Genomic DNA, 27,814 nt, shown 5'->3' with positions numbered 1-27,814 from the left:
ATACACACACACACACACACACACACACACACACACACACACACACACACAATACAATACATACACCCACACACTCTCAGTGGATCAAGGCGTCAATACAAGGGCAAATTAACTGGTTCAGCAATAAAATCTGTGGGTTAGTCCCTTATTATCATTGTTAGGACTAAATGCACAAATTAACTTAATTTTGCCGCTAAAGAGGTATAATATGTAAATTAAAAGTCTTTTGACAACTCAACAGCTCAATGTTCACTGTGCTAAAACACTCAACTTAAGTTTACTCAAACTGATCTTTTTTTCACTCAAGTGATTTACTTATGCAACTGGTGAAGGAATATTCCATCCAGTTGCACAGCTCCACCTAGTGGACACGGTATACACCTGAGACAATACAGGACTTAGTTGCACAAGTTTCAGTTTCATAGGAAGGAGCTTACCACCTCAGTACATTGGCTTGTACAAACTCTGCCATTAACATCTTTTTGTTCTTTTCAAAACAAGTTTTGTTGACTATCTGAAGTCCTCAAAAGTGAAAAAGTAGATGCAAACCTATTTTGTCTAAATACATTCTACAAAATAAGCTTCATGTGTCTAAGACACAAAAACAAATATAGGATTAGAAATAGACAATACTGAAAAACTATATAATAAATATCAAATAACTGTTGCATATTAATAAATATCTTTATTATGTAAATTTTGCACATTGCGCTCCTCATTACATCCAAATGTACACCCATTACACCCAAGTGTTACAAATGGATGTTTTTTTTTTCCTCTGTAAAGTCTTTATATTCAGATAATTTCTGTACACATTTATTGGTAAATCCTTTGCCACCAAAATGTCACAGGCAGTGAGACAAAATAAAGACAAAGAAAAAAAAAAAAAACTAACAAAAAAAACAAGACTAGTCTATCAGCATCTAAAACTTAGTCACAGCTTTACAAGCTTGATTTCACTCTCAACCAGCAGCCCTACTGAACTTGAGGAAAATGGATTTGGTCAGGTGTGAACAAGATGACAACGTGTGGTGAAAGGGGGATGAACATGGTGGAGGGAAAAAAAAAGGGGGGGGCACATGGAAAAAGGGATTCTGGACAACGAGAATCACATTCACTTTCATGGAGGAAAACCATAACTGAACAAGAATGAGTGTCTAAAACTTAAGTCTTTTTCTTTCATTTGAATTCATATTTTTCGTCTTTTGTTTAAAGGCATTGCAGCAGTAGTAATAGTGAGTTTTCAATTCATAAAAAGATAAATTCTCTAGGTGTGTGTTTCTAGTTGACGCTGGTGGTTGGAAGCCATTCTGCACTGCATACAGACTTACTCTGCTCGTTAGAGCGGCAGTATTTAGTGAATCGATCCTTCAAGTGCTGTCTGTACCGATTCCGGTTGCTCATGAAAGACTTGTTATTTTCCACAAACGACTGGATTTCGTCTTGTGTGAGACAGTTCTCTTCATCTGAGGTCACTTCAGATTCATCCTGTTTTCACACAAAGAGAGAGAGAGAGAGAGAGAGAGAGAGAGAGAGAGAGAGAGAGAGAGAGAGAGAGAGAGAGAGAGAGAGAGATTATCAGCGATGTAAGATTTGCCAATTAGAGGACTCCTCTCTCAATTTCATATAGAAATAATATTCCATGAGACCATGATGTTAAAGCTACCCAAAATACATGATGTTTAAATGAAGTTCCCCTTATGCTGATACCAGGGCCCGTACGCTTTTTGCTGAGGAAACACTAATCTGGATTTAGCAAATTTTGCATTTGTTTTTTTTACCATCGTTCAAAAACTCCTAATTAATCTTATCAGCCCTACCTGATACTATCTAGTAACAAATACTACCTTAATGTTACGTGTGAGCGTTGCAGTGCACAACACGACAATACTAAACTACAGCCTGGGTCTCGCCCATCACTGCACACATTAAAACCGGCCCTACCTTTACAAAACGGACACAATGATGTGTAATGATTCCTTTAGACAGCAGCCGTCATCGTTAACCAGCAGGGCAGACCTGACTCACCAGAAGTTGCATGAGGCTCTTGGTGCCGCACTCCCCCTGGGTACACTCCGCTGGCAGGCCGGGGACGAGGGCACTGCTCTTCCGATGCTCCGCCCATGGGAGTTGAAGTACAATGCTAGCAAACGAGTCACAACACAGCTGTGCACAGGTGTCCTTCCCTCTGCACGTGTGTGAGATCGTTACGCCGTGGGCCATTCCTGGGGTCTCTCTCCTGTTGATGTCCGCCGTACAACCCTCTGGCTTGGACCCCTGAGACAGCCAAAGGAAGGGTCAACATTCACCCTAACTGGGGCCGTTTCACTTAGTCAGACCACAATAATAAAAATAAAAAAAATCTAATTTGGTGTGAGACTTAAAAATTAGAATAAAAAAAAGCTATTTACAAGAAGCCTTGCGTACCTGATCGCTCCCAAACATTCCAACCTTATTCTTTCTTTTCTTCTTTTTATTCTTGCCTAAGAGGTTCTCTTCGGAGTTCGCCCAGCATTCAACACAGCTGTCCACACAGTCCTCCTCCTTGTCCTCTGAGCACCGGTGGCTACACGAGTAATCACCTGCAGATGTTCGCAGAAATACATCGTCACGCAAAGAGCAGACGCCGCAGGCGACATTCACATCACATTCAGAGGTTTTTTTCACCTCCAGTTGCTCGATTTCAATTGTTTCTCTATGGAACAGTGCGTCTAGGGAAAAACTAGACCGGTGGGCGTCCCTTGCTCAAATAAAACAGTAACTTCTTTTTGTTAGGGACACAACTCCTGCAAGTAGACTCCAAACCTTAAATTAGGTCACCATTTAGGTACTGGTGGTAACACTGGTCCAAGAACAACAACCCAAAACACAGAAGAAGCATACACAAAAACATAGGTTTTAATTCTTTACAGATATTAATGACAGTATCCAAAACCCTCCCTTAACTCATCCGCCCGAGGGAAACAATAAATAAGGATTAAACGCATTAAAGATAATTCGTTTGGAACCGCAACCGCACCACATGAGAGCTATGACCCATGTAGAAAAGGTGTAATCTCCGACTTGGTAACAAGATGCATCAGATTTCAAACCCTTTCTTCTTTTCCAATGACTACCGGCCAGGTAAACAGAGCTAAAAACCAGTGATGCTTCACAGACAGCACGACTGACCTGCTTCATCATGGTTGCAGATGCCCTCGGTGCACGCTACGTCTGAGCCTTCCCTTGAGCTGGTCTCGCTGCCCTCCATACTGGATGAGTAGCCACAGTCGCTGCCGTTACTGCGGGGTGACAGACCTATGGAAAACATCACAAAGAGGATACAGTGAGGTATACTGGTGTAAATAGCCATCATACAGATGCAGGTGGCCACAAACTACTTTATACTAATACAAACTCTTAACTGACACACAGACGGCCAGTTCAAGGTCTTACAGGTAAATAAGGAGTGGGAGAATTACCCAGGAAAAGAAATGAGACTCAAGTCATGTACACTACATGCAGACCCATGTACCTTTTTTGACTTTGGGAGAGCCCAGTATGGACGCTGCGGGGCAACTACAGGAGGAGCCCTCATTGGTGACCATGACTTCCCCGCAGCTTACAGACTCCTCTCCAATTCTGCAGTCCTTACAGCCACCGTTCACCGACTCCGTAGAGCCCTGTAGGAGAGGAAAAGACAAGACGTAAGAAACAGAAGCCCGAGTGAAGGCAGCCAAAGGCTGCATGGTAAGCCACTCTGACAAGACCTTCTCGCCAACATCGGAAATGAGATAACAGACAGACCTGAACTCTCTACTGAGCCACCACAAAAACACATCACCCTGCCCAGTACAACAATCACCTTCCCATTATGCTGCCTTTCATCAGTAATAGAATGATAATATAACCAAAGGACAAAGGACGGAGATTACCCAGTGATATTTGACCTCAACAGCCAATGAAATTACACCCCTTCCTTCAAAGCTAGGAGCAACATACTGATTGGCTGGAATAGTGTTTGGCTACGTTTCAGCCACTTTGTGAACAATGCTGGCTCGGTAAGGACTCTCTAAGCAAACACCAGGTTCTTGAGCATGCACACAGATTGTACAGCGGACCGCTTTAGGACCATGAGGAGCAATTCGACAAAGTTTATTGGATTAGAATTGCGGGTTGCACCTTTAAGTTGTGAAACTGCTTCCTCAAACCGCTTTCACTGAAACTGTAACCACCAAAGAGGGGTTGTCAGCATCTGCACTGGCTGCAGTGATGCAAAATTACACAAGAGGAAGTGAGGCTCTATAAAATACCACAACACTGAGAGTGCTGGTGATCTGGCCATAGATAAGAGGCATCAGGTCAAGATGGATAATCACAGGGAGGCACTGGAACTGAAGTTTGATACTGCAACAGTTCTATGAATTGGCAGTTCATGTGTTACCAAGCAACACATAAACAGACTTCAGAAATGGGAATGATACAAGCAGTAAAACGTCATACAGCTTAAGTAAATATCTACGCTCATAGAATGCCGTGTTCAATGAAATTGCTTGAATAGAGCGATTACATGGTATGCAATCATAAAGGACTCTGTTAGGAGAGCAACAGAACTTGCTCAATAAATGGGCTCAACAAACTGGAATTGGCTAGTTGGCCACAGTGGTAGGATAGTGTTAGGCACGTGCCAAAACATTAGGGTACATTTGAGCATCTGCCCCTTGAATTAGCATGGTATTCTGTTACCCTCTTTGGTAGTTTTAAACAGGCAGCATTAACTTTGGTGTTGGAAGCTAATGGTGCATGGTGGCTGAATAGAGCTAATGCAACCAGTGGCTAATTTACAGACAGACTGTAGTACCATTCAAATAACTGGACACATAGCAATAAAACAACTGGCCCAGCAAACCCTGCCATTTCCAGCAATACTATACCTTTTCAAGACTCTTGACTTTGCAGTCAGTGTCCGGCTCAATGATGTCAAAGCCACACTTGTTTTTACGCCGGTTTTTGCGTTTCTGACGCTTCTTCTCTTGTTTTAACTCCTTAGCTCTCTCCTCCTCTGACAGCTCCTCGCACAGCTGCTCCAGTCGGCTGATGCCCTGCACCTTCTCCACTGCCATCTGACAGAACAAGTGCAGACGCATACGCAGTCAAGAGACGCACAAATCCAGACACACATTATTCAGCTGCATAACCCCCCCCCCCCAATAGCTCATCAATGCTTCATTAACTGATGAATGTATGTATAGGAATGCCATGGTGTTTGTTTGACTCCAACTGTGAGCCAAACAATAGAGTTGCAGCCCACAACAAAGACAGAACTTTACTATTTTAGTGGGACATTCCTACCTTAGTGGGAAATTGTGATTGTAATGTCTAAAAGCACAACTATAGCAGAAGACATATAACACATACATATTGTGTTGGAAGAAGGCCTACTTGCAAGTTGCACCCTCACACCTAGTTATGAATTATAATCGCACTCTCTAAAAATAGTCACAGTGTAGGGTCACAGCCTGGAGCCTGTAATACTGTACCTCGAAACTTTTGCGTAGAGCATCAATGCCCAGATAGAACAACAACTGCCAAGTCTGCTCCTCAGCTCTCAATTTCTGCCAGATTCGATGCAGCCTCTCGTAGAGATGTATGCCCAGACAGGTCAGAACCTCCTCTTGTGCAATATCTATAGTTTTGGCATGTCTTTCTCTGCGTCTAGATCAAAAATAAGAATATAAATATTAGAATATATGCTTCCTAAACCAAACAAAACACACACACACACGTTCTCAAAATGAGTAGCATGTAGATAATTACTGCCATCACCAAATATTCAGAAATAAAATAATGATGCAGTATAAAAATGACAGTATAAGTGAAACTATAAAGTTGCAAGTTGTTCAAAGTTATCCACATTATAATAGCACCATGTAATTATACTGTTCTTCTCCCATCACAAGGATACAATTATCTTCATGCTCCCATTAAACAAAGTATACATCTTAACAACACTGTCCTTAACAACACTGTATGCATGTATATGGCCTGCTATTGCATTTGTTGACATTTCTCCTTCCCTTAAGAAATGTAAGGAAATGCATTATATTCTTAAAATAAAGAATCAACTTTCATACAGGGGTGCACACTCATCAGGGCTGAAAAAGGTGACAAAGTGGATCCTAAGTGGATCAAGGGACATGACCATTATTTTAAAAATATTATGATGATAACCTAGGACCTAGGTCCATAATGTAACGTTAGAATAGTCAGCCGAAGTTGCTACTGCATTGGAACTATACTTGCAGCAAAAAAACATGCCAAATAGCTTATGCTGCAAGTGACCACTAGCAGTAGGTGACTGTCTGACAATTATGTCATCTTGAGCAGTTTATTGTACATTTTTCCAAGTTATAAATTAAATAACATCTGACCCAAGGTGTGTCGGCCACAAAGAAAAGGCCCAGTATGCCAGTCCACCTATGCCACAGGGTGATGTGTTGTGTTATGCCTCCTCACAGATGACTTGGATGAGACTAGGACCTACCCCCAATATTTGTTTTGCAGATCTACACGATTCACATAGATTACCTATTTTGAGGTAAAAACGGTAAATTTCGCCAGAAAGTTTGCACCCCTGTTTATATAATGTCCAGGAACATTGGTACACACTAGGAAGCTTTTAACTGATCATTCTGAATTATTTCTGTATGCCTTGTGGAAGGACTAGACCCCATTTATATTTTGTTAAACCAAAACTACATATTACACCTTTAAACATGGCCAATACAAAGAAATAAACTCTATACAAATCAGTACACTCGCCACTTAGTAGGCAACTGAAAGATGTAAAAAAGTCTTCCATACTCATATCCTCCAGCGAACTCTGGCTCAGCCCGACCCAGGAGGTGTGCGATGAAGTCTGTTTCGCAGCACACATGGATGTGGTGTTCATGGGGGCAACAGCGAAGACCCTCGTATAGAGCAGCGCAGTAACCCTTCTCTTTACTGCAGTCCAGCTCTCCCACCAGGATGTTGTAAGCTCTCAGCACCTTGTTTTTGCAATCAGTGCAAAACCTGTTGGGGAAAAAGGTGACGAGAGGCAGTCACATCAATTTGTTGTTGGTGTATGAAACTTTCAAAAGACTGACCAAGATTAAATAAAAACATTCCTGTCAGTGGTACATTCTGAGCAGAAATACACCCAGCGATACATGTACACAAAACAAATACTGGGGGTGTCAGTGAGCTTTTACCTGTGTTTGCGTAAATATGTCTCTAGGGTCTCTAAGAGACAAGCGCTGTCAATCAGAACCACCTCATCTCGGCACTCCTGAGACATGAGCTCCCACACGTCCATCCAGCTACCACTGCAGGAGAGGCAACGAATACAAATGAATGCTTCCTTTTGGCCAGTCTAAACCAAACTAAAATTACACAAAACCAAACTAAAATTACACAAAACCAACCTATTCTTTCCTATTGTCATTTAAGTCTGCACAAAAGAGCAAAGGTCCTACTGCCTACCTGCTTGGAGACTGAAATGGTCCAAAATGAAACTGGATGTTACATCTGACCACCTTCTTGGATGAATCTCCACTGTCTTTAGCTAAAACTACACCTCTCTCTGCACTCCCTTCTCTACAGTTTCATAAGGACAGACATCAATAAACAGCAAATTTGCCTAAAAGACGGTCACTCAAATCTATGTGGAAATGTAGTGACAACATCACTGCATTCCTTTGAAGGATTAAGGCATTAACAGTTTTTTACATTGCTATTTATATGCAGTTTAACAGTAAGGACAAGAAATCACACTCACCCTAAAGGCTTAGGTTTGTGTGTGTCTAAAGAGTGCAACTGGCAGCGTTTGTTCTTCTTGCTTTTAGGGATGGCATCAATCATATCATTCAATTTCGACCTGTGAAAAGACAGATGTTTACATCCGGCAAAATTTCAATAATGATTACGGTAGAATGTAAACATCAAGTTGCTTTTGATCATTCAACACATGATGCAATTACACATACCCATGGACATAGAAGAGTGTGTAAAGCTTCTTGGCATCTGCCATGCAGGCCTTAGTGACTGATAATACGCCTGTGGACCTCACAGTCAGCGGCTCAAGGGCCGGATTCCCTGACTCCACTAACTGTGAGAAGAGACGCTCCACGCTGCGCCGACACCCCACACATGGGACCAGCTGTGACAGGGCACTGAACACCTCCCGTGAGGTCACCATCATGGAAATACTCAGGTCTTGCTGCTTTAGCATGGCATGATACTACAAGGAACAAGAGAATAATGAGGAAAAAAGCTAATGTGCCCACTTGACAGAATCACAATCAAATTGCAATGAGTGTGAACAGTTATGACCCTAAATCACAATGTGAACAAACAAATCACTCACCTGAACAAACTGTTTCAACTGTGAAGAGTTAATTTGATGACTGTCAAGGTCCATGACACTGTCTGAAAATTCCATAACCATCTAAAAAAAAGAAGAGCTTGATGTTTAACACCACCCCTCACTGCATCCAATACTACCTGAGAATTACAAACTTAGGTCACTCCCTTAGTAACACTGTAAAAAACCATGATATATTACAGTTGCTTCAGTGAGCAGATTAAGTAAATCATTCACGTTGAAAATAATAAAAAAAATGCCATAGGCCAGTGCTATTGAGCATCATACATCGCTTGTATCTACAGGTATTATCAAGTGGCATGCTAGTCCATACGTTTGACAGCACGGCTAGCATGTATCTTTAAGCCAAAGAGGCCTTGCAATGCTAATGCCTAGCTGACCAGCTCAATTTGACCTGAGTTTCCTGGTCATGACACAGATAATCTAAAGGGGCAAACTACAGACCACATACACAGCGGTCACCTTGGAACACATAAAATTAACTTACTGTCAAAGTGTCATTAATGAAGAGTGGAATTTGGCGTGCAAGGAACTGATAGTCATCCTCTCCTTCCCTGCAAACGGCAACAAGACGCGCCATGTCTTCTCCCTGCTCAGGTCGTAGTTGTAGTGCCTGTGAACGGTGCAGTAGACGGCAATTATTCCCTGATATTCATTCGCAGTTTCAACACCGCGGGTCGTTCAAATATTCATACAATCTTGTTGTAGAATAGATAAACATGCCTCGTGTTGTAATATGATAATTTACAAGATAGCCGGCATTAAAGCCTACGTACCTAGCTAACTAATTGACCAACTAGCTAATACCCCTAGTAAAGGTAGCAATAGCTGAGATCAACGGGAAATTTAGCATGACATTTTCCCCGACTGTTTAAGTTCAAATAATACCAGGTGTAGCTAACGCCATTTTCCCTCTACATGAGAAAAGTTTTATATAGCAAGTGTAACCTTTTCAAGCTTCTTGCTTAGTTGTCCAGCAACCATTTTTTCTACTACTGACTCGGAGATACCAAATAGGCAGCTCGAGAGATCTAGCTAGCACACCAGCTGTGCCTGGGGTAGATAGCGCCTGCATCCTGAGATGCGAACCACCTGTTTAAGCATCTGGATAGTATTATTAACCTTTCAAGTTAGGTATGCTAACCAACTATCTAACGCAGCCAGCAAAATAATGCAGACGCCAGTTTTACAGAGCTGTATCTGATTTTCCCAAGCAACTGTCCACAAACTGCTAACTGATTCCCATCTCGCAATCGGTAGGTCAAAGAGGGACGAGGTCGGACAGTGCGCTAACTAGCTACAGACACCCTGTACTTTAATGAACTAGCGAACGTGCTATAACACACATAAGCATTAATCAACTTACACTACCTATCGATAACAGTGACGTTATACTACAGCCCGTTTAAGTTGCTAGCCGGCTAAACAGTTTACGCCAATGTCGAGCTGCATGGTTAGCAAAGTTCGCAAAGTTACCCTGACAGTTGGCTAACATTGCTATCCTAGCCATAATGGCTTATATTTAAGACTTTACCGGGCTGCTACATAACCCTGTCAGCCAATTGATTTCCTCTGATTTGCTGGATCTCCCAAGTTAACTAGGAAACGTTCATTGCAGGCAGATAACGTGAAGTACCTAACCATGTCAACTCAGATTAAACAACCAAATTAGCTAAACCGAGTACCTGGCAGTTCACTGCGATGATAAACTGGCACGGTAACTAGCCAGTTAGCTAGGATAATGGCTAACGTTATCAAAGTTTGGCAGGCAGCATTAGCATGTATGTGAGCTAGCTATTAGACAGAAAGAAGTTTGCTAATCAGCTATAAGTAACATGAACATTAGCTAGGGTAGCTAGCGATGGCTAGGTACCAATCGCTTGCTAACTAGCCGCCAGGACATTGTCAGTATAATACAAACTGTTGGCAGAGAAGTATATATAAAACAACTTTCTTTACCATGCAAAGTTTTATACGCTAGCTACATACTTATTGTGACAATTTACTTTGTGGTTGTTCTACCACAAGTTACCTCCAAAGCCAGAGCTTGAGGAAATGTTCGAACAAAAATGAAGCGTCAAACCGCCTGACAACTCTTCGTGATTCTTCGCTAGCCTTAACGTTACATCGGGGCGCTGGCAAATCCATTGCAAGTAATTCGCATTAAGAACCTATCAGTTTTAAAATATATGTAAATGAACACTACTGAAATAGCCAACATCATAATATAACCAATGAAAGTTGTTGTCATACTCACTTGCTTTCAAATGCTGCTTTTTTGTATAAAAACAAACAAGTGCGACAGAGGCGTATGTGGCGGCGGAATTCTCTCCTAACCTTTGACCCAAGACGTGGAGTACTGTAAAAGCGCCAGCCCACACATTTTCACGACGCTTGGTATTTGTGTACGTTTTATTATTGGTCACAGTCGATAGTATTGCCTTTTAATTTGGATTTAAACTTAAATCAATTAAATTAATGCTTTGTGTCCGTCATGAATTACACCATAAATATATACTGTGTTTAACTGGAGTATTTCGTTTAATGCCTACTACATACCTATGTGGCTGAAATAGCACGAGATGATCAATAAATTAACGTGTTGGCCCAAGAGTTCTATTCTATAATCCAAGTAAGCGTATCACATAGAAAAACACTAAAGACTCAGTTATCCTATCCTTCCACTTGGCTTAGTGATTCATAATAAGCGAAGACTTGATTGGGGAAAGAATATGACAGGAAAGGTGGTCATGGTGTTTCGCTGTAAATGTTTATTTTTCATACCTCAAAAGAACATTTCAAAAAGATTAAAGAAGAGACAGTAAAAAGTACGGTATTTCTCCTTTATTGACCAGGTGGGGGCGATAACACGCCAAAAAAAATGTACAACATAATGCTAGATTTATGACTCGTTTGAACAATGTCTTTCAGTTCCCTTTTCTGACATTACTTTGCAGGAAAATGATTTCCTATACACAAACATGACAAAATCTGGCTTCTAGCAAAGCTTTTCAAGTGCATTTTTTCCTCTGACACTGCATGCATACTTGTATTCCTCAGTAGGTCACATTTATGGGTCCTTATATGCATCCCAAATGCAATCCTTTAGAGAAGCATTTGCTGTGAATGAAAGTCACAAAATGTCAGATGTTCAACCATCTTCATAGTTAGTGCAGCAGCATATATACAACACATGCTGTTGATTTTTACTCTTGATGGGTTGACAGGTATCTTTTTATATACAAACGTTCCCTGTTGTGTGAGAGGGACTACCAAAACTTCAATGTAATTCCTTTGCGGTGTAATATGAAAATGAGTGTACTATTAATAAACATGTACATCAGCAAGACAAACACGGAAAACAAATCATTACTACTGACAGTATCTACAATTACATTTGTAAGTCCAGTCATTAGATTTGCAAGCATGAAAAATACAAGTTGATTTCGGTTCACAGATTGAATAAGGCACAAGCCTTCCATTTCTGCTCTAAGATTCGCTTTCTTCAATTCAACATCTTGATGCATGTTCCATGAGGATGGAACAACGTAACAATTTGTCAGTGATTTTGCAAACAGTAAAACAACGTCGACAACAGTTAAACAAGTCAGGAAAAACAAACACTCAGCAATGACCCAGAGACAGTAAGGCAGGTTGGCCATCCGACGTGAAACAGGTTCTATGTGTGTTTGGCAGAAGTATAAGATCACATATAATACACAACTTGAAATTAGTAGATTCTGAATAACTTTAAACCATTGTTTTATCAGTAGTCTTGTTTCCATTATGTACAGTCCAATTTGCACCCCAGCCATGTAAATAGCGACATAGCCAAAAACAGAGAAGACACCTTCTCTGTTAGCAGCAAGAAAACTCCCAGTCCTGTCATCACTATGAATAATGAAGGTTTTCAGGCCAGTTGTCTCTAGGACAACCTGATAAATTCCACAAATCAAAGCAGCTAAAAGCCATGATTTGTTGACAGGAAATATAGCCAATAGCACAGATGCTACGACTCTTACTATGGCTAAGGTGAAGAAAAAGTTCCAGTGAACTCCATACTCTGTCACATGCTCTTGATATCCTGACATTTTTACACTAATCAACCTTGCCATCCCAAGCAAAACCAAGGGCCAGACAGACCACAGTTGTCTTACAACATGGCTGAAATTGGACCCTTTCTTTTCTTTGCTTCGGGCCTCAGGACAGACAATTGCATTTGCAAGTATGTAAGCTCCCACACCTATGTCCATGACGCCTGTTCCATAGGTTTCTGTTTTTGCATAGCGTCGGGGGAACACACTGAAGTCAACTGCCAGAATGCATAAAACTGTTTTTACATTAACTTGCACTCTAAAAACAGTTATAAATGGTACCAAATTAGTCTCAACTTTGCTCTGTAGAAACCTCCTCAATTCATCAAGTAATGATGCTGACCGTTTCCTCTTCTGATATACTTGGAAGAGTACACCAATATCAATAAGGGCAACGCCTATGATAATACGATAAAGCACACCACTCAACAATGAGGATAACAGGACCAAGGGAAGTATGAGGAAGGTAAAGTCTAACAGAAAGTGAAACTTCCAGGAACGTGGTAGAGTCCCTTTGTTGAGATGATAAAGGATCAGAAACAACCCTCTGCTCAGTACACACAGAGGTGCTACAAAGGATCCAAAAGCAACTTCTCCCAAAGTTGTGCCATTCAGATTGCTGACAAAGGCCTCCTTCATCAACTTATTGGTCATAACCTGTTAATACAACAATATTTTAGTTACAAAATTAAAGAATGGTGTACATGCAGGAAAATATTCAACAGGGAATGAAATAAATATTTGCAAGCCTTTATTTTGAGTGTAGTGTGGCGATGAATGTAATGTATTTATTTTCAAACAACTGCAATGGAAACTATTCCAATCCCGTTTCTATTTGTTCGTGATTCTAGAATCTAGAACAACTACAGGCAAGTACAAGAAACGACCAAAAACCTGGGCGCTAGCTATCCAGCAGCAGTTTCAAAGGGATGGATCAAAACAAATTCATAACCTACCCCATCCATTGCTGGAGGAAAATAGTACGTGGAAACGCCTGGATAACACCGGGTTTGTAAATCAGCTGGTAAACATTATTTCGCTTCCGTTGCCCAATCGTTCGACACTATCTAGCTATCGCTAGCTATTCTATCCTAGCTAGCTAAGATATCTCAAAACCGGTCGACATTAGCCGTTTGCTACTTGCTGCTAAAGTTTGTTCGTATAGTTTCAGTGTAAACTACGACAAAAAAAGAATAACGGTTACAGCAAGCTGTATTTGTATTTAGCTTCTTCCGATAAGGTTGATGTTACTGAAATCTCATGCCTGCAACCAGCCGTTTGTCTTCAATCATTTCCGTGTTTGAATCTTGGGCGTTCTCATGTGAAGTGTCAAAGTCGAGGTCTGTTTTTACTGGTTTGAAAAGCGAGGAGGGCGTGTTTGCTCGTTTGTTCCAGTGGTTAGCATGACGCTGGGGCAGCAACCGGTGTGAGATTTGAGAGCACAACGAGGCGGGGAATGTTTTGTCCTTCACTGTGGAATTTTTTTTTTTAACATAGGAGCAGGAAAAATGCCATTCTGTTTGAAATGGAGGAGTAGTGGAACATAGTGCTGGTCTTCGGAAGTTTATTGTTTTTTTTTTACGATGGCTGATAAAAACCACACAATTCCTGCGAAGGGCTTGTTGTCCTCAAACAGAAAAAACTGGGATTGTGACAAATCCACACATTTTGAAAGTGGACGAAAAAATCACCAGATCAAGGTGGGACCGACTTCGCTAGTTATTGCGTTAATTTGTTAACTTATAAGAGTTGTCTTGAAAAATGCGATATTAACTACCACTGCAACTAACAATGTATATTATTATGTTATGGGAAGTTTTGTAGCTTATGCTTTATGCTAACGATACTCCCTGTAATGGGACAGTGGTTGGTGTGGGCCAGTTTTCTGGGAGGGGATGTTCTTGTCAAGGCAAAGCTAAAAGTTAGCAGAAGCAGTTAGCCCGCAGATAGACAACACTATGATAGATATGAGAAGGTTGAAGTTTCAACGTTATTAGAAAATGTCTCGGTTGTAGTAGAGGTTAAGAGTAGGATATGAAACATGTCATATACAAGTAAACGCGGTAAATGATATGTTTGCCTATATGTTGCTTATCTGTTTAAAGTTCAACAGGTAACGTTCATTATAAAAAATACCTTCTGTAATGCATTAACCGTTCTATTGTAAACGTTTGTGAAAGGCTGTTAGTTATGATACATTATGTTATTCTCGAACTGTAAACCAATTTCATTAACAGTAATTTGTAACGGGATGAGACGATACGTCATCAAAACAAGGACGGTGCAGAAGCATTAATCCAACCATCCACACTGTCACGGTTTCAATACTCGAGCTCATATCGTTACGTTAATCTCCCACGATTCTGTTCCATTGAGGACTACATCCTCTAAGCCGCCAACTTGAAATACTTCCAACGAAGCACTTTGTATCCGATTAAGTTGTGAGATCTGACATGCGCAGCTATTCAAATAATGTCTGTACGCAAGACATTCCAGCTTGTCAGGTGTAGACCATTACTACACTGTTACAGAGACACTTTATTAACATTTTCTTTACAGAGCACCAACTTTGAAATATATCATCTTCAGATTACATCTTTTCCTAACTCTTCTACAGAAATTGGTAAAATGAATGAGACCGCAAGTTTTAAGTTATGCTCAAACGCTTTTTGTACTCTCTTGACAGTGCTTGACAGATAACATTACAAACAGTGTATGAAATCATATAAGAACAAACATAGTGGGTAGAACATGAGGACTGAAGGTTTGTTTTGTTGGCTCAAAGACTGACCCATATGTAGGAAAGCCATTAGAGGTGTCTGTCAAGTGGCAGTAACACAGTGGCAGTGACACAGAGCCTGTGCCTAATAGATACTCGCAAGGGCTGGAGGAAGTCAGTCTAAACGAATTCATGTAGGATTCAACATCTGGGAAGGATGTGTCAATGACATATTTCGTATTACATAACTTACATAACGTAACCCCACAAAACCCTTTAGCCTTATGGGTTGGGGAACATACTATGTAACTATTTCTGATTTGGCAAAACAACCACATGAGGAGGGCAGCTGTATTTACCACTGGTGCACTGTATCTTTGCCTGTCCATGTGAAGTCATACTTTATTATTCATATTTTTTTTAAACATTTGCAGAACCATGCCCCGTTTGCTCGTAGCTTTCCCCTATTTTGCACTGATCACAGAGCTGTATTGCACAGGTCCATGATCTGCGAGAGAGGGTTCAGGCCCGCCGGAAGTCTCTCAATGACTCTCTGGAGGGTGAAGTCAGGGCCTTTCTGATCAACGAAGCAGAGCTCCACACCTATGATGACCTCACCAAAGTGAATCCAGTTACGCCAACTACAGGTATCCCATTCGGAAGAAGTACTTACTTATGATTTTTGCTTTGATGTCCCAATTGCCTTTAGCAATAATAAAGCCCTTGTTTTAACATTTTCATGCTTTATTTAATCATTGTTTCTTGATAAGCAGTCTGTAAACCGTTCACCTCAGTTTACCTTTGATGAGTCACACCTGATATCCTCTTAGTGGCTTGTGTGGCTGTCTCTTAGGTAATTAATACAGGCTACTCATTGACCTCTCCCTTTTATCTCACTCCTGTTGTTTTCCTGCACTGCTAGTCCTTAAATGCCTGCAGGCCAGGTACAGCGCAAGGGTGTTCTACACTCATGCAGGTTGCACACTGGTAGCTCTCAACCCCTTCCATCCTGTACCGCACCTCTACTCTCTAGATGTGATGAAAGAATACCACACTGCTCCGAAGCCTCAGGTTGGTGGACACCACACATCACTCGTTAGACATCACATGGTTTATGAAGATGTTTGCACACCTGTGCACAGACACAACGTGCACGTGGAACATGCACAGAAAAAGCAAGGACGCTTCTCCCAAATATGGCAAATGGCTGTGACATGATAAAATCTACGTGTGTGTTTAAGAAAGAAAAAAATCTTTCAACTATTGAATCTACAGAACCGTGCAAACGTTTTAGGCGCTTGTGAAAAAATACTGTAATGTGAGGATGCTTTCAAAAAATATTGATATGAATAGTTTGTACTTATCACATAACAACATACAAAATGCCATAACCAAAAAAGAAACAGCATTAAATCAAAATTTGGTCAGACCGCCCCTTGCCTTTAAAGCCCCATCAGTTCGCCTTGAGGTACACTTGTACAATTTTTTAAGTCTGAAAGTCTTTCTGTCTCCTCATGTATTCTCAAATTACACTGGTTTCAGCTAGTTCTGAGCTGATGGCCTTCAGTTTTTCAATTTGCAATGTGGTCTGTGGAATACTTCACCATTTTCAGAGTGTTTGAAAATATGGATTATGATATTTCCTATCGACACACTGATGCTAACAAGGATAGAAAATAACAGTTTGGAGACACTTCCCATGCAAATTCACAAAAAGGAAGATAAACGATGCACTCCTTATTGTACTTATTTGCTATCTGGTGAATTGTGCCATCTGCCTCTTTGATAGTTCATCATTAATCATTCCTAAGAAGGAAACACCTCTTGTAATGGCAAGGTAGAGTTATTTATCATTGCCAATGTTTATGCTGGTGGCTTGTGACCTTGAACAACTCCATGCCAATGTTTACTTAATTATTGTGAGTGTATTGTGAGTTTACCCAGATAGCTGCTCAGTCTTTGACAGATTTGGCTTGGATCAGGGGGGTATTCCAAGTGCATGGTTTAGTGACAAACCTGGGTAAGTTAACTCTGAGTAAGTGGTAAAAATAGAAAAGCTCCTGAAAGAAGAGCTAGGAGAATGCAGCCATAAGGCTCTTCTGTTAGAAGGTTTAGCACTTACTCTGAGTTTGTCACTAAACCACGTAATTGGAATACCCCCCAGGCCCTGTCCCTCACCTGGCAGATTTGGATATTCTTCCCATCCTTTATTACGTTTTACAGTTGGGTCGCACCTGAGCTAGGTTTGTGTCAGATTCAGCTCGTGTCAGGTGTAAAGTTTCCAGAAGTAAATTGAAGCGCAATGACTTGAGTTCAGTTTACCAGAAACACCAGACGCATCGGAAGACAGATGACAAACGCCTGCCATTTTCTCCTGAACAGGAATTCAAGCCTCACATCTTCATAGTGGCCGAGGAGGCATACAGGAATGTGCAAGGTCAAATAGAACCAATCAACCAGTCCCTCGTGGTCAGTGGAGAGAGTGGAGCAGGAAAGGTATGGAGTCTGTTTTCCTTTGGTTAAATTGTTCACTACTTGTAGCTAACATCCAAGGTTATTAATGGATGAAGTGAATAATGCAAATTCCTCCCAATATTTGTACACCTGCAAAGTGTTGAAAGAATTTCATTGAAATACACTCTGAGATGCTTTATTTTATTTTATTTTAATTATATTTAATGTATCTGTAGACATGGACGTCCAGGTGCCTGATGAAGTACTATGCCACAGTGGCTGCCTCCTCTCAGAGCTGTCAGGACACGGTGGACAGGATCGAGAAAAGAGTCCTGGACTCCAACCCCATCATGGAGGCCTTTGGTGAGCCCATGGCCTTCTGTCTGTTTTATAAGGGCTGCAGTGTTGTGTGCCCTCTCAACATTACCAACTTTGTGTCCTCCTCTGTCTTCAACAGGAAACGCCTGCACTTTACGGAATAACAACAGCAGTCGATTTGGAAAATACATTCAGCTTCAGCTAAACAGGTCCTTCTGGTCTTCTAAAAACCTTTCCCTGTATGCCCTGTTATATTTAGAAATATAAAACCCTGATTAAGGTGATAGTGCACCTTGTGACTTGGTGCAGTGGTGACTGGTGCAAAGCTTGAAGGGCAGTGTGTCCTTTTGTTATGCAGGTCTCAGTTGCTGGTTGGGGCGTCGGTCCAAACTTATCTGCTAGAAAAGACCAGGGTTGCCTTTCAAGCTACTAACGAAAGGAATTTCCACATATTTTACCAGGCAAGTCGTGATTTGTAACAGATGTTGATGTTGTGGATTTGTCTTAACATGTGAAATATTTACTGGGCTTCCTTATTATGATCATTTAATATTTAATGGGTGAATGGATGTTGCAAGCCGTGAAGTATCTATGTGTTTCTTTGTGTTTGTTTTATATGAGCGTATGTGTTTTTTATGTATAAAAGATGATGAAAGGGGCCACGGAACAGCAGAGACAGGAGTGGAGGATGCCACATGACCAGAGGTTCAACTGGTTGCCAAATGCTGACAAAACCTTGGAGGGTGAGTTTGTGTTAATCTTGGACTTCATTGTTTTATACTTCACCCTCCCAAAACACAAGAACAACAACAAAAACTTTCACCGTGTGTACAACTGAAACCTGTGTTGGGACTGTGCAGGGAGCAGTGGAGCAGTGGCCCAATGAGAATCCACTCAGTATTGATTTATGTGGGTGTCTTGGTATGACATCCATTCTCACTCCTGATTTATTTGGCAGAGGATTGCTTCGAGGACACACTGGAGGCCATGGTTCATCTTAGCATTGACTCAGAGAAGCAGGCACAGATATTCAGGGTAAGGGGAATGTTTTTAGGGCTCAATGCCTTCCCTCGTCCTGTGGTTGGAGACGTAACTACCTCAACTCGTGAGTCATGTTTTTATTTTTTGGGTATTTGTCTGTGCCATCTTTCAGATTTTAGCTGGCCTCCTCCATCTAGGGAATGTGGCCTTCAGTCCACCTACAGATGAATCTCAGCCCTGTGACCTTGAGGAAGCGTCAAAAGGTGATTTAAGAAAGAAATAAAATAAATTGATCTCACATTTCTGTGTCTGTACACAATGTAGCTTATAGCAGGACTAAAGCACAGGGGCTCTGACAACATTGTGTGTATTGTGATGGCTTTACTATTTAAATATTACGGCAGTAATTCCTATTAAGCATTTCATACCAGTGGCATTTACCAGTGGTAACTCATCATTTGTCGTCCGTAGTTTTCTTGTCGACGACGTCAGAGTTGCTGAGGATCCCAGTGGAGGAGCTGCAGTCCTGTCTGCGAGTGCGCGCCCTGAAAGCGGGTAGGCAGAGTGCCCTCCTCAAGCCCTGCTCTCAGGCTGAATGTGGTGTGCGCAGGGACTGCTTGGCCAAAGTCATCTATGCACAGTGAGTGTTGGATTTTCTTCATATTGATGTCAACATTCCCTGCCTCATCATCTTTCTCTCTATATATTTTTCTTTCTTTCTCTCCCACTCTTTCTCTCTCTTGCGCTCTCTCCCATGTTGAACTGAGTGCCTTTAGCAATCATCTACTAACACCTGCCTCTTTTGTTTTTAACAGATTGTTTGACTGGATGGTTTCCTTCATCAATAAGAGTATGTGTGCTGACAACTCAAGTTGGTGCAACTTCATAGGTACAGATGTTTTCTCTTTGTTTGTTCAGTCTCTTCTTCAGTCTATATGTAGCATGTCATATGTAGGAACTGTCATGACTTTGGATTTCTGTTTGCGCCACTGGGGTCATTGGCGACCTCTGGTGGCCTAAAGACATTATTTCGGACTTGAAACCTGTTTTGCATTTTGTAATTATTGTTCAATTAACTTTGTTTGACCAGGGTATAAATACCCGGTAGTGTGCTAGACACGTCATCGCAACGTTTGTTTAGACGTAGTGTTCCTTGTTACCCTCTCGTAACATTTACTGATTCGCTGCTTCTCCAAGCGGTGGTCTTTGGATACTTGTTTTTTGGTTTCTTCGCCTGGGTGAGCAAGAGCTATACTTTTATAGCTTCCTTAGTTAAGCCTTTTTCATATTGACTGTTCTTCTGTGCTTTGGACTTACTACTTTGTTTGGATTGTTACCTTTTTTGGATTTAACGATTTTGTTTGGATTACTACCTTTTTGAGTTCTTCTGTGCTTTTGGATCTACCTCTTGTGTTCGAGTTTTTGCTGTTTCAAGACACGTTGCATTTTTTGAAACACCGTTTTGACGGGGAGAAAATAAAACAAACTTTTGACTTTACTCTCTGCATCGCTTCCCGACTCCGGTGTCCTGAGAGGAACATCCATTCACCCTCTCACTATATAGAGAAATATATTAAATATACTATGGAGGGAATCTGACGTTAAAACAACAGACAGATTTCAGACACTACATTCCAAAACATTCCACGTCTGTTACTTAGCAACATAGTAATGCATGGCAACAGAACTGCTTACCTTCAGTAAAATGAATAAAATGTTGTCACAAGGCAGCAAATGAGATATTTAGCTAAAATACAGTCAATATTTTCCATGTCATTCACATATTTTATGTGGCTATTGTTTCATCACTCGTACTGATTGTTTTCTTGATTTCCTTTACTGTACACGAATTAAGAAGTAAAATTAAACTGAAACCATTTGCGGTTGACTCTGTTCTAAATGTTCTCGGACATAGCTTAATTTGAAAGTTGCAGGTGTCCTTAAGGCATATCCAGCTGATGATTAACATGTCACCTAAGAAATGTCCAGTCTTCTTCAGTTTGTTCACCTTGCAATGAATTGCGATATACTGTATACAACGATGTACACTACAATTTGCAGCACGTGTGGGAATTGTACAGTGCAGTATATAGTGAAAGAAATTCACAGTTGAGAATTTCGAACAGAACTACGAAATGGTTGATTCACTATATAGTGGACTAGAGAGAGAGAGAGTGAGTGAGTGGATGTTTCGAACATTGCTATAGTCTGACTCCATCCCACCTAACTACCTCTACAGGACTGCTGGATGTCTATGGTTTCGAGTGCTTCCACAACAACAACCTAGAGCAGCTGTGCATCAACTACGCTAATGAGAAACTGCAGCAGCACTTCGTGGGCCACTATCTCAAAGCACAGCAGGTATGAAGTGTTGATGAAGTGTGATGAAAAATACTTGGTGATGGCTGTGTTCACACCATTAAGATATGTGGTGGACCGACGGTGGATTTTCATGTTATATATTTGGTATGACCATCAAGAGGAATATTTACTTTTCACGTCACATGAACAGGAAGGTTTTCAGTATTTCAGTAAGGCTCCAGTACCAGCATTGTGTATCTATGCTAAAGACTTCTTCTCTGTATTCAGGAGGAGTATGTGTCCGAGGGGCTGAAGTGGTCCTTTGTCAAATACCAGGATAACCAGGGCTGTTTGGATCTCATAGAGGGCAGCCCCACCAGCATCTTCTCTCTGCTCAATGAGGTTTGCTGAACATTCATAAGTCCAATATACATTTCAGCCTGTCCCCCTGTTAGGTGCTACCATACTGAAGCTATGAGTGTAAAAAGGAGTTGATCTGCCCTTTCACAGGTCTGCCGACTGAACCGAGCCTCGGACGCCAAGCAGGTCATGGCGCGCCTGGAGAAGGAGCTGTCTGGCAATGACAGAGTGAGCTGGGACAAGTTCAGCCAGCAGCCCCATTTCATCGTGTCCCACTATGCTGGGAAGGTCAGCTATCAGATTGAAGGCATGATGGAGAAGAACAAGGTATGTTAACACGCTGCTGTAACGCATAAATAGACATACATGACAGTTGCTAATATTGGGTAATATTGACTCACAAAAAGACCTAGCTTGGAGGTCACTATTAAAGTTTATTATATATAGTTTATTATATAAAGTTTTTTTTCTCCTCTCTGACAATAGGTGTGTGATGCTTGCATGTGGACTGTATTATTATGTTAATTGGCTGACTTGGCTGTCCCTGACTTGCTGTCTGCTGTCACCTGTGTAAACTGTTTGTCCCTCACCTCTCCTGCAGGACCCAGTTCCCCCTGAGCTGATCCGGCTACTGCAGCAGTCTGAGGACCCTCTGATGCACAGCATGTTTGTTGATATTGATGCCGAAGGGGTGACTGCCCGAGGACACAACAAAGTGGTCACTGTGGTCTCCAAATTTAAGGTATGGAAATATAGAACACTGCTGTTCAGATTTTTGAATCATGTTTGGGGTCAGTGACATTTTTAATATCCTGTATGCCGTGTTTCCCTTGAAGTTTGCTCACCACGGTCTTGTGTGAGATGGCTTTTTACTAAATACTGTTATTAAATACACTATGTGTGTGGCAAATACATAATTTCATGATGAGACTATAGTAGGTACAAAAAAACATGAATTTGTTCAGATTTGTTCATGTATTGAGCTTTTGGTGCCTTCATCCACGTTTTGGCTGTATGTATTCTGTTCAGAACTCTCTGGAGAGCTTAATGAAGATACTGCACGACACCACACCTCACTACACCCGCTGCATCAAACCCAACCCAGACTGCAGGCCTCTCACTTTCAAGAAGGAGGAGGTAGGAACTGACATCCGATTACATTAGTGTTCAGTTACAACTGATGTTGATTTACTTAGGGTTCAACTCATTAAGAATGTTGCTGTGTTCTGCTGAACGATCAATTCAAGCTTGTTTGTTATCATCTTGTCTGTCAGAATTCTTAAGTTTATGAGACGAAATCAGTGAGTCGTCATGTGGATTTGCATGTTTTCATCTTGTGTCAGTTTTACATATAGTTTGGCATGTTCAAAAACGACTTGGAGTGTATGATTTACTGTAGCTTTTAATAAGTAACCCTATGTGCCCTCAAAGGTGATTACTCAGCTGGAAGCTTGTGGTATTGTGGAGACCATCAATATAAGCGCAGCAGGATTTCCCATACGGTAATAGCTTAAGCTCCTCTTGAATGTTTGTGTGTTTACATAATGTAAATTATGAGATTATCGCTTAGGTGTTGAAGTTAATATTAGTATCATTACATCTGTCATAAGTACTGCTGTTCTTTACTGTTCCATGCACTCAGGATTCCTTACGCAAGCTTCCTGCAGCGCTATGGGCTCATCACGCATGCCAGAGCACCTGCTCAGCTGACCAGTCTGAATGGTAAGGGGCAGCGGCAAGTGGGGGAAACGTCATTATTATTGATACTGCAATTGGCATCATCAGAAAAAACCCTGTTCAAATGATACGACTGTCCACTGTCATCGGCCATCCCAATTTGCTTTGGTTCTCTTGTTCGGCCCGGTAGGCTGCCAACAGGCTCGTTTTTTGAGGGCATTTGACACTGCGCCTGTTGTGCATCATTTGTCAGCTAGTAATCTATTGGTCGCAATTCTGTTTCACCACAAGGCATAACCATGTGAAATGTTTAGTCTGTGTTGGCCCAATACTCTACCTCTATAGAATGCCAATGACTACTTTCTAGCCTAGTATTGCTAGATGCAGTCCATGATTCTAATCCAACCTCTATCTAGCTGTTCATTCAATGTGTGTGCAAAACACATGTGTGTGTTCACACACAGTCCTGGCTCTTTGAATGGGAAACAAACATAAACAATACCATAAACATGTTGCTTTCAGAGCACAGAAGGGTGGGGGGTTAATTTGATGTTACTGTTGAGTTCAAATATCAACTACCCTTCACCAGAATCACGGACTGCATCTTTAATGTTTAGCTTTTAAACCCTGGAGCTTTCATACCTCCCTCACACTCCTCTGTTCTTTATTTCTTTTCATGTCCTTGTGATAGCCATTGGAGCTTCTTTTAAATGAATGTGTACCTGTGGCACATAAGACTTGGATAAAAAGCATCTGCTAAATGTAAATGTAATGTAGTGCACAGGTAAACACATGCATGCACTACTGGTAATAGAAGAGATTGAATTGCATGTCAGAAGGAACCACTGCATGTTCGTAGGAACTATGAATCTAACAGAATGTCCAAACCTGTATTACCACAATATTAATTTCATTTAAAAAACATTACCAAACTATTATTGTGTTACAGATTAAGTATAACATAGTCTAATTGTAGGCCAGAGTGAGTTTCCTCAAATTAACTGGCAGTTAATTTGCCTCTGTCCGAACGAAGTTTGTGTTGAGTGCATGCATAGTTCTGCATAACAGCTATTTCCACGGTTTTTCAGGGTGTCAGATCTTTGTTTTTGTAGTACTGTCTGCTATTGTCTAAATCCCTTTTCTCGCCTTCAGGATTTGAGTCTGGAGACAAGGACAGCCTTGGTTCAGCTGTAATGGATGTTCTCAGGGTGGTTTTAAGAAGACACACGGCTTATCCCCAGCTGCATTCAGACACCACCACCCACAGCTCACTGGTGCATTGTGGGAGGACTAAAGTCTTTCTGACTCATGTCATGGTGTGTATCAGTGACGCTGTGTAATTTATCTGTCTAATGCGATGAACATAGTCATGGCTAAAAGAGGGATTTTATTGTTTGTAGGGGGGAGGGGCCAACAATACACCAATAATGTTTGAATGGAAAGATTAATTATATGATCACATTATATTTTATAAACACAATGTTTATCTAGACTTTTCCTTTGACTCACTTGCAATGTGACTGTAAGGTTGGGTTCTAAAATGGTTCCTTTGAATGTATTCACAGCTGGAGTCGCTGGAAGAACATCGGGCCAAAGTACGCTCTCAGAAGGCCTGGTCTATTCAGTGCTACTGGCGAAAATACCAGAGACGGCGACGCGAAGCTAGGAGACAAGCTGCTACCCTCATCCAAGCAGGTATGTAAGACACAATGCAACGCACAACTGAACTGAAATTATACTGAAGCGTCTCTGTAGGTCCCATTTAACAGAATGCAAGACAGAGGGGAACGAAGGAGACCAATGTCCAGTAGATTTCCAGACAGAGGGGGTTTGACTGATTTTAGGGAGTAGGAGAGGTGTGTGAAAGGTCCCCAGTCTTATGACCTGGACTCAGTGTGTTTGGCTGGCTGGCCAGAAGATGACAGCTGACAAGTGTCTGCACGTAATGTGCTTCGCCAGGCTTTACCTGCTTATCCTGTCGGAAGGAAACAGATTAGACACTCGTAAACAAGCATGCATGACTGGCTGGCTGGCAGGCTGGCATCACAAGCTCAAACTGGCCTTAATGCTAGATGTCTGGCAATTCCTAGTAATTTAATTACATTAATCATTCAGACTGTGAATTGTGTTTGTGGCAGGTGGTAAAATACACTAGAATGTTAAGGAGGTTATTTGTTAGAATGTGTTAGAAACTAATTTTGCCAGTTATTCATGTTCATAGAACCCACTAACAACATTCACGCAAATTAGTTTAGACATAGGTAGAAGAATCGGTTGCACACTCGGAGTTGAATTTGAATGAAGTTGTTATTGCTGTACAATCCTTTCGCAGTGGTTAGATCCTGGTTGATTCGACAGCAGATAAAGAAATGGACCAAAGCTGCTGCCGTCATTCAGCAGAAGTGGAAAGAGTGGAGGGTAAGGTTTATCTTTCTTTTCTTTTTTTTTAATGTTCAGGAGCTGGTTGCCATCTGGTGGTTGTGTTGCTTATGTAAAGGCTCCAGTTAAGGCTGTCTGATGTACAATATCTCCCTGCCCCCCCTGTTAGACGTTAATGGCTGTCTGGTGTACACTATCTCCCTGCCCTCCCTTAGACGTTAATGGACGCCCTAGCTGAAGCAGAGCTGGACGATGCAGAGGACATGCTGGAGGAGACTCTGGCCTCGTTGCCCGTGCTGGACCCGCTGGTGAGAGAGAGGGGCTCGGTGCAGCTCTCCAGTCTCCAGGAGCCGGTGGTGGTGCGGAGTTGGCCCATGGGCCTGGCACTGGCCTCGGCGCCCAACATCACCGTGGCTCTGACCGCCACGGGCTTCCAGAAGGTCATGTCCATGTTGGCGACGCTCAAGATGCCCTTCAGGAGCGGGGAGTACAAAGTGGAGACCAATCAGTTCGACCAGGGCGTCGCCTCCATACGGGCTCAGCCACGGGTAAGACCCTGTGAAGTTCATCTCAAAACAGGTCATAGAACACCTTTTGTCCGACTGGCTCTGACTCTGTTGTGTTCCTGTTCCATCAGGGATCCGTGAAGATGCACCTTCAGCGATCACCACTCCGTTTCGCCAATATGTATCCTGGACACAAGGGTGATGGGATCACAGGTTTCAACCAGATCCTTCTAGAGAAACACAGACAGTCGGGAGTTTAATCTGTTGCAGTCAACACTAGTATGTATCAAATGAATCATTGCACCTTCAAAACAATGTGTACAAATGACCGACCAAGGGAGATTTTCCTGTAGCTGCCTTATTTAAATGTTATTTAATGACTTAATGAATGACTTTGTGGCTGATAATGTTTAAGTGCCTTAGGTTTATGATTGGGTGGATGTATTTCAAGTGATCTTTAATAAGAAAAAAATTCTAGCAGTATAAAGTAGTTTAGAGTATTTTATTATAGTAACCTTTCTTTCACATTAGTACACAAAGATTCTAAACGTTTATATAGATCTTGATCAGAGAAGCTGAAATGGACTGGCTGTATGCAAACATGCTATATGTTAGTTAATACTTGAACAGAGGCATTGCTGATTGTACTCACATGTTATTTCACCAGTGTTCTACTGGTCGGTTATGACCATGTCGTTTAATTTATGATTTGTATACAGTGCTTTTCTACCAAGTCTACCCTAAAAGCTGCTAAAAAGCCAAAGAATGCTTGGGTTTTGGTCAGAGAGGCATGATTAAGCAATAAGATTCTTGATTCCAATATATCAGAAGGGATTTTACTTGTACAACATTTGCGACAGGATGTTAAAAGGGCTGACTTGCCTCTTTCCTCAGTATCATTACGTTCTTTACCAGAAGCACCTGGAGAATGTACAGGACTATCGACCCTCTGATGTTTGTGCATGTTTTCTTGTCTTTGCAGAGGGTCTAGTTATCCAAATAGGACCAAAAATTGCTCAGGATGTATTGTGCCATAGTGAATTTGATACTGATTTGACACTTCAGGGAGTTCATCTCCAATGTCTGTAATGTTTGGTGTAATGCATTCTGCTTCATAAGACAACACAACAGTAGCCAGTTGTACTCTTGCTGATTTCTTCAAACCTCCATGGAGATTTGCAGCCAGGGGAGGGATAGACCAATCAGGCTAGACTATCTTAAGCGATAAAGAATACACCCAACTTTGTAGAGACTCGAGATATGACAATAAAAAAAGCATTCAACGCATTCAGCAGGTCTTTATTTCCTTTGGAAACGTTTATTACAGACACAGTATGGCGCCAGTTCAGAGGGAGCACATCTCATCGAATTACACACTTATACATTCAGACTATTTAAACTGTGTCTATGCTTTTTTTTACAAACGTTTGTGCAGACAACTTCATATGGTTTAAATTTGTTGGGACATATTCTTAAAAGGACCGTACTGGCATCTATCAGTAAAAATGGAATATAGTATTCAAATATCATGTGTCATATATTAGTATCATGTTTTCATTAGTGTAACTACAAATCGTGTTTTCTTTAACCTAGAATGAGCCCTTTGTATCTACATAGGGAG

The 27,814-nt window shown here is 41.4% G+C and overlaps 3 protein-coding genes across 5 annotated transcripts; 1 reads left to right on the top strand and 2 right to left on the bottom strand.

Moving 5' to 3' along the window:
* Positions 1-663: 663 nt before the first annotated feature.
* Positions 664-10,772, bottom strand: ggnbp2 (gametogenetin binding protein 2). 3 transcript variants are annotated; one of them, XM_031572426.2, is made up of 14 exons: positions 10,662-10,772; positions 8,892-9,017; positions 8,387-8,467; positions 8,007-8,260; positions 7,799-7,897; positions 7,233-7,346; positions 6,844-7,053; positions 5,520-5,694; positions 4,914-5,102; positions 3,515-3,662; positions 3,172-3,297; positions 2,428-2,582; positions 2,029-2,277; positions 664-1,488 (listed from the first exon to the last, which is right to left on the bottom strand). In XM_031572426.2, exons 2-14 carry the CDS (start codon positions 8,982-8,984, stop codon positions 1,282-1,284), a joined length of 2,100 nt encoding a protein of 699 aa, XP_031428286.1. In that variant the 5' UTR covers positions 8,985-9,017; positions 10,662-10,772; the 3' UTR covers positions 664-1,281. The 3 variants fall into 3 exon arrangements, with proteins under 3 accessions (XP_031428286.1, XP_031428288.1, XP_031428285.1); XM_031572428.2 differs by lacking the exon at positions 10,662-10,772 and adding an exon at positions 10,437-10,630; XM_031572425.2 differs by lacking the exon at positions 10,662-10,772 and adding an exon at positions 9,353-9,846.
* A 380-nt stretch (positions 10,773-11,152) lies between these two features.
* pigw (phosphatidylinositol glycan anchor biosynthesis, class W) lies at positions 11,153-13,801 on the bottom strand. The gene is made up of 2 exons (XM_012822792.3): positions 13,455-13,801; positions 11,153-13,155 (listed from the first exon to the last, which is right to left on the bottom strand). Exons 1-2 carry the CDS (start codon positions 13,461-13,463, stop codon positions 11,674-11,676), a joined length of 1,491 nt encoding a protein of 496 aa, XP_012678246.2. The 5' UTR covers positions 13,464-13,801; the 3' UTR covers positions 11,153-11,673.
* Positions 13,802-13,915: 114 nt separating this feature from the next.
* On the top strand, positions 13,916-27,480 carry LOC105896071 (unconventional myosin-XIX). The gene is made up of 24 exons (XM_012822786.3): positions 13,916-14,198; positions 15,717-15,864; positions 16,140-16,288; positions 17,600-17,713; positions 17,908-18,034; positions 18,129-18,198; positions 18,348-18,450; positions 18,636-18,732; positions 18,948-19,024; positions 19,143-19,233; positions 19,442-19,610; positions 19,786-19,859; positions 21,210-21,331; positions 21,560-21,673; positions 21,782-21,958; positions 22,233-22,373; positions 22,661-22,768; positions 23,063-23,133; positions 23,274-23,353; positions 24,461-24,624; positions 24,874-25,003; positions 25,641-25,726; positions 25,903-26,235; positions 26,325-27,480. The coding sequence occupies exons 1-24, from the start codon at positions 14,082-14,084 to the stop codon at positions 26,451-26,453; spliced, it is 2,991 nt and encodes a 996-aa protein (XP_012678240.2). The 5' UTR covers positions 13,916-14,081; the 3' UTR covers positions 26,454-27,480.
* Positions 27,481-27,814: the final 334 nt, after the last annotated feature.

The sequence above is a fragment of the Clupea harengus genome, chromosome 8 (genome assembly GCF_900700415.2).
Source record: "Clupea harengus chromosome 8, Ch_v2.0.2, whole genome shotgun sequence".
Classification (NCBI taxonomy): Eukaryota; Metazoa; Chordata; class Actinopteri; order Clupeiformes; family Clupeidae; genus Clupea; species Clupea harengus.
The sequence above is the reverse complement of the archived record's forward strand: the minus strand, read 5'-3'. Positions and strand labels throughout refer to the sequence as shown.

Bases quoted from the DNA above. Each gene is read 5' to 3' on its own strand.
- ggnbp2 (XM_031572425.2), bottom strand. From the start codon at position 9,388: ATGGTTGCTGGACAACTAAGCAAGAAGCTTGAAAAG. The intron at 7,054-7,232 runs GTAAAAGCTCAC...TTTCCCCAACAG, and splicing joins ACATATTTACGCAAACACAG to GTTTTGCACTGATTGCAAAA. The intron at 5,103-5,519 runs GTACAGTATTAC...TTGTTCTGTCAG, and splicing joins CTCTACGCAAAAGTTTCGAG to ATGGCAGTGGAGAAGGTGCA.
- LOC105896071 (XM_012822786.3), top strand. From the start codon at position 14,082: ATGGCTGATAAAAACCACACAATTCCTGCGAAGGGCTTGTTGTCCTCA. The intron at 18,035-18,128 runs GTGAGCCCATGG...TGTCTTCAACAG, and splicing joins CCCCATCATGGAGGCCTTTG to GAAACGCCTGCACTTTACGG. The intron at 19,234-19,441 runs GTGATTTAAGAA...TGTCGTCCGTAG, and splicing joins CCTTGAGGAAGCGTCAAAAG to TTTTCTTGTCGACGACGTCA.